Consider the following 12,501-nt stretch of genomic DNA (forward strand, 5'->3'; position numbering starts at 1 on the left):
GAAGGCCAGATTGCCCTACCTCCACTAAAAACCCATTACCCATAAATGGGGGGAATAATTGGGACAAACTGATCAAAACCCAAAAAACTGCCCATGGGTGGAAACCAATGGGATAGGAAATCTTGGAAAAATACCCCGGACCTAGGACCACCAAGAGGCACACTATATGACACTGCGAGCAGTACATGGTGGCCAAAACAATGCAAAAACGTGCAGAAAATAAGAAAACTACCTCACTTAAGCCGGGCACAGCCATAAAACTTTAAACAACCCTCACTCCCTAAGATTAGCCTAGGAGATATAGGGGCACTAGCAGCACTGCTAGGGTTGGTCAAAGAATAGAAACCCAAGTTAGACGACGGCAACTAGTGCATCAAATAAATGGCCATGTCCTCTGAAGCAATGCTTTTCCCCATCCAAAGAATCTCCTGCCGTAGTGATTGCATCTTATTGGTACGAGACTTCATGGAAGCATCTTTGGCTCCATCCAGGTTGATCAAGTGCACATGCGAAGCGACAGCTTCATCGGGGTAACATGCTCAAGGATAGAAAAAAAACAGTAAGCTATTTCCTCTTCAAAAACTCCTGAAAAGCACCAAACATGCCGCAAAAAATCTCCAAGGTTGGATTTCAACACCCAAGCTTTGATACAGTGTGTGAATTGGCAGCAGAAGATGGATGGATATGAACAACGGTAATAGGTGCACAATCTCGGAGATCCGATGGTGGACATCAACAACCTCCAAATGCAGAACCTTCGAGAGCAACCACGTTATGGAGATTCCTAGATATGCTGGGTACACGGAGTTAGAGAATCGCCTAGGGTAGGAGAGGGCATATTAAGAGAAGAACGTGAAAAAATGCAAAGCAATAGCAGAGAGGGAGGGTGATCTGGCAAAAACGCTAGGGAGGGACAAACGCTAGAGAGAGAGAGAGAGAGAGAGAGAGAGAGAGAGAGACCCAAAAATGCTAGCAACATTGGCTGATGATAAGATACAATGACTAGGAGTGCCCTCCCCCCCCCCCCCCCCCCTCCCCCCTTTGGGCAATATATAGGGGGAAGGCCAAATTTTCTCTACGTCCACTATGAAACCCCATGACTCATAAATAGGGGGGGGAAACAGCGAAGAACTGATAAAAACCCTAAAAATAGCTTGTAGGTGGAAACGAAGTACCGGAAATTTGGGAAATGGGACCACCAAGAGGCACACTATATGACATGTCTAGCAGTACAGGCTGGGCAAAACAATGGTAGGGACAAACCAAAAATGAGAAAAGGTGAAACTACCTCACATAGGTCGGGCACAACCATGAAACAACTTTCACTCCCTATAATAAGCCCTTGGGAGGTAGTGGGGTTCTAGCAACTCCGCCAGGATTGGTCAGAGAGGTGACAACAAAATTCAACCGAACTTAGTGTCTACTTATGTTCACATAGACCACACTTCACTTAAATACCACTTTCAGCTTCTTAAAAGTGTCATAACGCATTAGAAATTGGAGTTTTAGTATTGATACAAGCAAGAACATAAATGAGATGTGAGCCTTAAATTAAAGCTTCAAAGCAATTGAGCTAGTACTCACATTGTACCAAGTCAAATATGTCAATAATGCACACTAGTGACCACTCAATAATGTAATTTGAGATCTCTAATTGTAGTTACTCGACTGTTAAATGGAGTTGCAAATTAATCTTTAAACAATAGAAATATGTAATCCATCGTCACATTTTTTTAAAAGACTCTCAAAAAGTGGAACATTTTTTATTGGAAGAAAACATTTCTAACGCCTTTTTTGTAAAAATATTTTTTATTATTTCCAATGCATCCTAAATGCAACCTCTCTCTCTCTCTCTCTCTCTCTCTCTCTCTCTCTCTCTCTCTCTCTCCCCCACACACACACACATTTGCCCATCTGTTGGAGAGAATGATCTTTGTCTTACGTACAAAGAAGCATTCTTGGAGTAGTAAAGAACCAAGTATTAGAACAATTGAACAAGATGGAGTGTTTGTCTTAATGTGATATTTGAAGACTGTCATCTTTATCATCCGCCGCGTTTTGCATCTTCTTGTAGCTATTTAGTGTGGGACCATGGGTGTTGTAACTTCTTTATTCTTGTTGTTGATTTTGTCTTTTTTTAGCCTACACAAGGCCTTAAGGGACTCTTGGTTATCTTGGGAACAAAGGTGGATAGTTGGATTAAGCTTGTTGATGGGTGCTACATTGCAAAGTTTATCGTGGCAAACACTTCGTTTTCTTGTTTTTTGATGGAGTATTTTAGGAGTGGCTATATATGATGGGCTACACGCTCTCATATCATCTTATGTAGAGTTTAGTAGAGGCATTCACTAGGGACGATATATACTCTCATCTTCTTATCTAGGCAAGTATGGCTTTTAACCTTGATTTTAGTGTCAGAACTTTAAGCTTAAGAATATTTTCTTTGTACAAGAAGATGTGTTGTCTTGAAGTAAGTTTCACACTTTTTTGACAGTGCTACTACGCATTGTTAAAGAGTTGAGAAGCGGGAATGATATGCAAGGAGATTCTACGACGCTTTGTCGTTGAAGCTTTCAAAAGCCCATCCATCTTCATTCCTTCCTCAACATTTTGTAAGTCAATGTCAATATTCTTTTACTTCAGGTTTCTAAATGCATGAGCACAATTTATGGCTTTTGCTTGAATTTATGGTCTTGAAAGTCAAGAAGTACTGTAGGATTTTTGGAACGGAGGTTAAATTAAATTACTTGCATTTTGTTAATGCAAGAGATGTGCAAAGAATGATGGTTTTACCTTGTTGTAATGTAATCAAATGCTTCATATTCATGGTATATCTATGGGTATAAGCGTGCTAATATACAAAGGAAAAATATGTGGGCTTCGGACATAGCCACATGGAATGCGGAATGGGGGAGGGGGAACGACCAAAAACAAGGACCGGGGAATGGGGGACATTCCTTGGTTCCCAGTTACTTTCTCCTTCCAAGCACTTCTACTACACCTATCAGATTGTGTTACTGGTGTAGCGGCTCGGTGGGCTTTGTTATACCAGGCTCACTGCCTAAGAAGATTGGTTTTCCACATAGGTGTACGCCCTTGGTGGTGCCCATTTTCTGGACACAGTTCGACTCAGAGATCCCACTGTAGGCAGGTTTCATCTGCAGCGCTTGGTGGTGATTGGTCATTTGGATCAGTGCCTTAGGTGCCATGCTTTTGGGCAATTGGTTCGGGAGTACCCTACCCAGCCTCCCGGCTGCTGTGAGTCCAAATAACCCCCACCTCAGGGAGCCATGGAGGAAATGCAAAGAGTTACTACCCGTGATACCTTTCTTTGGCAGCAGCCTCCTACGGCACCACTTTCACCACCTCAGCAGGTAGTGTCTTGTGCTGTCTCTCAGGTTTCAGCTACTTGGCCAGACCATCAATTACAGGATATACCTTCTTCCACCTGGCATCCACCACTGGCACCATATGCACCTAGACCCACCACCCAAGCTGCTGCTTGATACTTTGCCATGGAGACAAATTTTCCACCTTTACCATCCATCTCAACACCTCTTTCTCTTCGGCCTTCTCCCACTGATGCTCCAAATCACCACCATCTGTCGCTCAACCGCCTCTTCACGTCGCTCTTGCACCTTTTTCTCCACCTTTGTTTGCCTCGCCTCCTTCCCAAGTTCCTCGCTCTTTCATGGCTAATGCTCCATTATAGCTTGGGAGTAATCACGAGCTAAGTACAAGGGTGATTGCTGAGGTCCTTTGTTGGCACACTTGTACATACTGCGGCGTGTGCCAAAGGTGGGCTCTTTCCTAGGTAGCATGCTGAGTCCCATGCTATCTTTCTCTCTACCTTTCACTAGCACAGAGACTTGGACAGAGGCCTCAATCATGGAGTTTGTTATTCACCATATCTTGCAGGCTATTTAGACTTGGGTAGGTTGCATTCCTCCATGCATTGCTAGCGACAGGCTTGCACAGAGAAGGCCATTTAGTGGCTACACTTAGGATAGTTATTGTTTGCTGATGGTATTGAGTGTGGAGCATACATCACGGATCCCTCTCACCATGTGACTATGGTCAGAGCTTGCAGCTATTAGCACATTGCTGTGCTCTCCAGACTACTACGGTTCTTGGTATACAGCTGCTCGCTCTTTTGTTCCAAGATAGCTTCTCCGACCTCTACCGCATGATGAGGAGACTCTTCCTTTAGTCCTTGTTTCATGGCCTCGGTTAGGGATCAAGACAGCTCGGCATTGATATTCTCAGTCGTGTAGCAGTTGCTATGATTGATGTATGTCTTTGAGGTTTCAAGTTCATCTTTACTTGTCACATAGATTTACATATTGTTACTCCGGCTTAAGTCACTCCGTCTGTGTAATAAAGGTAGGTGCTCGAGTCACTCCGGCTAACTTGCTCTCTGCAAAGGACATTTCCTCCAGTAATAAACCTTCTCTCCACAATTGTTAGATTGTCTTTGGGCTTCCAAGGCTTCGTGCTCTCCATCAATCTTCAAAGAATGTGTTCGACTTTGTCGAACTTGTTTTACCCTTTGGAATCTACTCCCAAAGCCTCGGTTGAATCTGAAGACCTTGATCTAACTTGGGATTTAAATTGCTCTTCTTGGTCCAAAACCATCGGTACTAACTTCTCCCACGTAATAGTATTCATTTGTCCGTTGGTAATCAAAGAAGAATAGAAACTGGAGTAATGCAGGGGTAACCAAATAAATGGCCATGTCCTCCGATGCAATGTTCTTCCTAATCTGAAGAATCTCTTACCGCAAAGATTGCATCTTGTTGATATGAGACCTCATGGAAATAGCTTTGTTGCATCCAGGTTAATCAAATGTACTTGCAAAGCAACTTGTTTCATAGGAGTAACATGCTCATGGATAGAGTGCAAATGATCCAAAATGTGGGATATAATTCAAGATGATAAAAGATTTCACTCGAGCATTGACACACTCTTAAAGTGCACCCTCCTTTGATGTAGATGGCTTCTTCACCTTCTTGGTCACAAAGAACCTGAGATCATACGAGTCAATTACCGCCATCAGCGTCATCCTCCAAGTACTATAGGTGGTACCATCTAATTAACACTCAGCTGGAAAAGTTGGAAGAGTTGGTATCTTCACCGGTTTACCTTGTGATACACATCCCACGTAGCACTGGACACTAATACCATCCCACACTCCAAATTGGCCCATATAACTTCAAATCAGCACCAAATCTGAGAGACAAATGGATAGCTAGCAAACTATCCCTCCTCTTGGTCTAATTCTTTACATCCAAATCCGATTACACTCGATCAAAGTGACTGCTCCGAATCTGAAATTTACTGCAGCCAATAGAAAACCTCAATACTTGCAAAACTTGTACCAAATCCTCGAAAACTCTCACTAGGTGCGATAATACCAGATTTGAATCTGAAAAAACAACACGCTAAAAAATGCCAGAAAAGCACCAAAATGCTCCAAGATCAGATCCCAATATCAGAGCTCTGATACCATATGAGAAGTGGCAGCAAAAGGTGGACGGATATGGCTGAAAACAGCGGCAACAGGTGCACAATCCATCAGATCCGATGGCGAACAGTAGCAACCTCTGAATGTGGGATCTTTGAGGATAACCGTGTTGCAATGACCTCTGAGATCTGCAATGTATGCGCAGAGAGAGGAATTTGCCTAGGGCAAGAGAGGGGACAAAAGTAGAGAGATCTTGAAAAATGCAAAGCTAGACAGAGAGGGGTGGCGATCTGGCAAAAATGCTAGAGAGATAAAAACACGAGAGAAATTGTTGTGTAGAGAAAACGTCGAAGAGAGTGAAACCCTAAAGGCTAGCAAGCTTTGATGATCAGTGAATTAATACAATGTGGAAGAAGTGCAAGGGGGTGGGGTCCCTATATGGGGACTCTCAAATTTTGCCCTACTCTAGTCCCAACAAATAAATAACCCAACTCTAAAATAGGGAAAACAGGGAAAAAAACCTAAGAAGAGGTCCATAGGTGGAATCCAATGGTACTATGTATTAGGGGAAAATATCCTAAGCCTGGGGCAACCAAGAGTCACACTATATGACAATACAAGCAGTAGAGGGCCCACAAATGATACTGGGAACAAGTGGATAATGAGCAAACTACCTCACATATGCCTGACACAGCAACAGGAAAGCCCACTCACTATGATCAGCCCCAAGGAGAAACTGGGGCACTAGCAACTCTGTGAGGATTGGCTGGAGAGGTGACAAACACTCTGACACAAGTGATATGATGAAATAAGGATTTATTTGCACATTTCAGGGAGCAACCAACGGGGACTGCTATTAGGGCCTTGTGTGATTCTGTAGGCAGGTTGCACACAAATTATGTTGAGGTCCTTGGCATAGCTTCAGATTATTTTGAGCTCTTGCTCATTGCAGATTAGTTGATTGCTGATGTTTTTTGTTCTGCAAGAAAAAGATCCCTCCATTAGTTAAGAAAACTGCCCAATGGGCTTCAATCTGCCCCTGCTAGAGAGGGCTACATCAACATGTGGGGAGACACTCCCAAATGAAAAGATATGCACAATGATGGTTAAATGAGGAAATGGGAGATGGAAACAACCACATTGGTGGACGATATTGCCATCTAGCCGCGCCATGAATTTTGGTGAAGAAGGGCCCTGGGCGCCAAAGTTGCAAGAAGGCCTCTCGGTGCTCCCGCATGTGGTCGGAGCTACCGTGAAGTCTCTCAAACTGGCCCCTGAGGGTATTGACCAGCTCCAACCAAATGTCAACGACAGTCTTTGCTGGTGGTATGGGTCAAGCCTCGAAGATGCGGAAGCAGCGGGCTCGCCAGATGTGCCGTAATGTCAGACTGTAGATGAGCTTCCACATCAGGAGAGCAATTCAGCCCCAGATCTTCCTTTTGGTGGCCATCCGCAATCCCACATCTCGGAGGTGCTTCATCTTGAAGAGTTACCGATGCCACATTCCCCATTTGAGTTAGTAGAGTCTACACTGAGGTATTGCATGTGTGTACATTCCATTTACACAATCAAAAGCAAATACCACATCGGCTATGGTGTGGGGGGCCCTTGAGAGGGTTGGTTGGGTCTTCATTGGGCGTCTCTCTCTTTCTCTGTCTCTCTCTCTCTACACATCTCTACCGCACTCTGTCATTTCCTCTCTTCAGGGGAAAGTGAAAGGAACCACTAACGCAAGGAAAAGAAGTAAAGGATTTGTGGAAATGTGAAACCTAGATCTTCACCATTTCAATTCCATTGCACTCGACATTGGTATTAGAGCTTTGAATATTTTGCACTAATCTGCTATCTTCAACTTTTCCCCCCCCGCTCTAGTGTTTGAGTATGTTGTAGCGTTTCGCTCAAGGACGCTTCTCTCACTTTGGGAAGTGCAAAACCTGCCATTGCGCATATGACCGTGCACCTTGAGCGTAGGAAATGCAAACACTATATACCAGGGATTACATTCGTGATCCGCTTTTGAGAGGGTACTTGATTTGGTGTGTGTGCTTGACCACCTCGACATAATGGAATCCTCGCATGGATATTTGCAGTCATAAATTGTTTGACATGACAGATTGCATCATTGAAGACATGCACTGGATACATGAAGATGTTGATTGTGAGTATCAAGGTTTGTTAGCGACCTATGACGACAAAGGAAGGCGCCATCCAGATCAACCTATTAGCTTTAGAGTCTTGGCATTGTTTGGAGAACCATCTCTCGCATCTGCTTGGAGAATTCCATCATTCCAGAAGAGGCATTGCATCGTCATCCGATCCAAGGTTGTTTCGGTACGTACGTACGGATCCAATCCCTTCCGTATGGCCATACTGTACATACCATATTGTACGGATCGATCCGTACAAGTCTTTTTTTTTGAGGGGGGGGGGAGAATATAAGGCCATTGAGTGATTTTGTGAGGGTTTTCGAGCCATTCCGTACACACAAATGGAGAGCAAACTTTTGACGAAAACACAGAGAACTCCAACGTACGATTTCTAGGTCCAACAACTTTGATATGCTTGTTTAGTGTTCAGCTTTCAATGTCATCTAAAGTCTCTTGCAATAGTTACACAGTATGACAATATGTAGATGTCTTGTAAAACATGTCTTTAAATGTCTCTAAAAGTTGATGCATGTAATCTTGTTTTTAATTGGAAACGTCCTAGAAAGTTTGGTAAATTGAGTTTTTATACAAGAGTACGCATACATAAAAATATTTTTCTGTACGGAACAACATACAATAGATACAAATCCGCCACGTACAATGTGTTTGGAACCACCTTGCATCGATTTGTACACATCTTTGGCAGCACATCGGGTCCACACCATCTCCATCTTCTTACCAATCTGTAGCCATCAATCCGAAGCCAAATGGTTCCAACCCGAGACAACCACCGCGGGAGCTCGCAGGCATCGTGAGCCTACATTCGCAGTCACATCCGTTGCAGAGAGGAGGAATCATCAAGAGCTTCCATCATATGACAATCTAGTTGAAGCCCCAAGAGGAGCCGCTACCTTTGAGGAGTAACTTGGCAGTTTCACGAGACATCATATAGAGGACTTGCCATGGTTCGTGGGTATCCCAAAAGACATATCCATCTTCATCTCCCATTCGGCGTTGCTCTCGCCAATTTACGTAGGGGCAGCATAGGTTGGCTGGTAACCTTCATGGACATCGGCGTTTGCATATCCAGCCATTCGCTCTATGAGCAGCCATCTAGTTTGGTTCACACCATCCAAGTTGGGACAACAAAGGTTTTTGTTTGCTGGTAACCAACAAGGGCATGGTTGATCCAAGAGGCAGTCCAGTCCAGTGTTTACGAGTAAATGCATCATCACCATCCTTGTGTTCTGGACATTTCCACATCACCCAAGGGAGTCTCTCTCTTACAGGTCGCTGTGGAGGACATCGTCTAGAAGGAACTTCGTCTGAAATCATCTTATGGCATGCATGGAGTTCGATAGCAATACCTCACCTTAAGCAGGAGGGGATGTCACGTGCACATGGCTCTATGTGCCACGTGGACATGCTTCATCGACTTCTAGAGCCAATTTTCTAGTTTTAGAACACTATTGCGTACGTGGTTTGTACACGCGTTGCTAGCATGCAAACAACAAGGAAAACGAGTGCCTCTATAGCCTTGCACGAGTACACCATTGGAAGGAAGAACTATTGCACTGCCGAAACCACCTGTGATAAGCACCTGTAAAGATTTATGAAGAACCCTTCGAGCATGAAGCACACTTGGAATTAGGAAAAACCAAGGACATAATGACGTAGCCCGTCTCGAGTAGATCTCCGTAGAGTATTCATAGGCTAAAAACAAATAAAAGATGAGAAAGATATGGCCATTCAAAGTCTGAGGTGTACTCTCTCTTGCTAAAAAATGAGCTCTCTGGAAAGTTTGCAGGTGTTGCAGAGAGTTGCAGCTATAAAATGGGGCCTCATTTTATCTTTTATCTCAAAGAGATCTTTTCTCTCTCCTCAGCTGACAAGGCTCTCCTTGAAGGCTCCTTTCAATTGGTCCATTTTTGGCCTCATTTGGGTAGGAAATGAGGCGTCGGTGACTTTTGGCCCAAGGGAAGGGGTGGGGCTAGTGTCCAGGGGACCAAGAGGAAGGCCAGGCGCATGGGCAGCAGGTGGGAACTCAAAATGGCGCCTCCTTCTCCCCCAAATGTCCACGAGCCCCCATAGCCAAGGCTTGAGAGAGCTCCTCTCTCCTTTGATACACCCTAAATGGGCTCCCAACTTGCCCTATATACCCTTTGCTTTGAGTCCACTCCCCTATGTGGGATTATCCCATTGCCATTCGCCACAATCTCCCCAATTGTCTCCTTTCCCCGCCAAAAATTCCTTGCTCACCCTTCTTTGCGGACCAACTTCTTAGGAGCACCGAATGCGACACCGTAAAGCGCGACTCGGAGCCCATCACTTCGGTTATTTTCAGAAATTTAAAATCTTAGCATTTCTAATTCAAATCATTCAGTTGGCCCAGTTGCCTGTGTAAGTCGAAACCGCCCTCTTCGGACACACATAATTCATGATGTACAAGTCCGATTCACAAGCTATAAGACACGATCGAAAATACTTATTGAAAACCCTGTTTTGGGGACTCAAACAATGCAAAACACCAGTACACAAGCTCGACAAAACCAAACCTTGTACATGAAATTTCACATGGTCACTCCCAAGACTCGAAGCATATGTACACATATATACATGAGGCTAGTTAGCAAGCTTCTTAGCATGATCTACTGGCTTTATGCTCATCCAAAAAATGCCTAACATAGCTTGCCAACCCCCCGAAGCGTGTTTGATCATTCATGTCAAGCAAAGGTTTCTAGGGTGAACAACTGCTGTAGCTCATTCCCAGAATCCTCATTCACATTTTCAGATGTCTCACAGTGTCTTTATCAATTGATAGCATCTCATCTGTCACAATTGTCATCAAATGTGCCAGATATTTCTTTAATCTGCAACCATTAACACGGTATTTATGCTGTGCACCACCCAAATCTGCCAACTGATATGTCCCATTGTCAAATTTGTTCACAACAGTATAAGGACCTTCCCACTTAATTTGAAACTTTTCTTGAAAGGTATTGTCCAACTTACTATTATATCGCAACACAAGATCACCCTTTTCAATTCCCTTATCTTTCACACTTCCATTAGCCTTTATCTAAGCTTTCTTTGACATTTCCTGATAGTAGCTGAAAGCCAAAACTCTTTCCAATTGTAAACATTGTAAATCCAACAACCTTTTCTGCCAAGTATCTCTATGCTGTTTATCTCCCAATGACAACAATTTAAGTGCAAGAATCTCCACTTCAATTAGCAGTAAAGCTTTCTTGCTATAAACCAAGTGGTAAGGAGAAAACCCTGTGCTCGTTTTGATGGCAGTTCTATAGGCCCATAATGCACAAGGCAGCTCTGAATCCCAAGTTTTCCCATGTGTTTGGGTCATCTTTGTTAAGATTCTCACTAACTCTCCATTGAACCTTTCATTGAGACCATTGCATTGTGGATAATAAGGAGAATTGTACCTATGGTGTATAATCAAACAACTCTCCTCTAAATCCTGGTCCTCTATCAGAAAGCAGTTTTCATGGCACACCAAATTTGCAACATATACGTTCATATACAAACTTTCCCATTTCCCTACTGGTAATCTATTTGACAGCTTTAGCTTCTGCCCAACGTGACAAATAATCCACTGCTGTCAAGATGTAAGCATTCTTTTAACTAGTCATGGGTAAGGGTCCAATAGCATTAAGATTCCATTTTTCAAACACATCAAAAGCTAGAATTATCTTTCGTAGTTCAGGCTTCAAAATTCTCTTTCCCATTTTTTGACAGGATAAACAAGATTTGCACCAATGGTTAACATCCAGCTGAATACTTGGCCACACATAGCCTTCTTGTAAAATCTTATGTAACATGATCTTCATGGCAAAATGGCTTCCACAAGATCTCTCATGATTTTCTTCCAAAATCTTGTAGATTTCTTCTTTCAAGGCACACGACGCAATACTAAATCACTTCCTTTTATGTAAAGCACATCATTAAGCATTTTGTACTTTTTAGCTTTTCTTATAAAAGATACTTTTTGGATGATGGTAGACCCTAAGGTAAAACACCTGTCAACAGAAAATCCACCTCTTTTGATACCACTTCCCTTCCATGATATAAAGGGGCATTAGCCTTCAGCACAAACACACAAGTGATCATCTCTTGGACAACGTCATGAGCTTCTTCATTTTGAGACCTTTCAATATGCTCCAAACTCCATGCTTCAAACTTTTTGAGTAATAATTTTACCTTGAAGCATAAATTTTTCAGTTTAGGATTCTTATTCTTCCATACTCCTAATTCTCGCTTCACAACCAACAAGGCATCTCTTTTGATTTGAGGACATTTAATTCCCAACTGTAAACAGATGTGCAAGCCACCTTAAAGAGCCATGTACTCTGCTTAATTGTTACTTTTTGCATCAAGTTTCAACCCTTATTTTCTTACAAGTTTTCCTTGTGCATCATAAATTACAATGCCTCTCGAAGCAGCATCATGACTTCTTCGATAAGAGCCATCAAAATATAACAGTGAAGCATTGGATATGGCAAGAGTTTCGACCTTCTTCCTTTGCGCCACCTCTTCCTTAACCAAAACAGGAGTCTCTTTATAAGTGAGTAGATCTGCTAGGGTAGCTCGAGTACTCTCTTCCACTAAAAAAGTAAACTAAAACTCCTGAATTCCCCCTTTGCAACAACATGGCCCCAATGGCATCATCTCCCACTGATGGGTTCACATAGAATTCCTTTTCCTAGTCAAGAGCTTGCATAATAGGTAGTGTACTCAAAACTTCTTTGACTCTGTCAAAAACATCTTCACAATCACGTGTCCACTCCAATGTATCATTCTTAACCGCTTGCTACAATGGAAACAATAATTGTGATGCCAAAGGTATAAATTGAGACAAATATTTAACCTTCT

General features: G+C 43.0%; 1 protein-coding gene across 2 annotated transcripts in view; it reads left to right on the forward strand.

The window, feature by feature from the left end:
- Positions 1-12,501, forward strand: part of LOC147432039 (uncharacterized) — a 93,026-nt gene that overhangs the window by 24,070 nt on the left and 56,455 nt on the right. For both annotated transcript variants that reach the window (XM_086491846.1, XM_086491847.1), the window contains one exon: positions 2,495-2,612. In XM_086491846.1, coding sequence (XP_086347972.1) covers positions 2,531-2,612 — 82 coding nt within the window. In that variant the 5' untranslated portion in view covers positions 2,495-2,530. Of the gene's footprint in view, positions 1-2,494; positions 2,613-12,501 lie in introns of those variants that run through there.

This window comes from Adiantum capillus-veneris, chromosome 20 (assembly GCF_014529385.1).
Source record: "Adiantum capillus-veneris isolate H3 chromosome 20, ASM1452938v2, whole genome shotgun sequence".
Lineage (NCBI taxonomy): Eukaryota > Viridiplantae > Streptophyta > Polypodiopsida > Polypodiales > Pteridaceae > Adiantum > Adiantum capillus-veneris.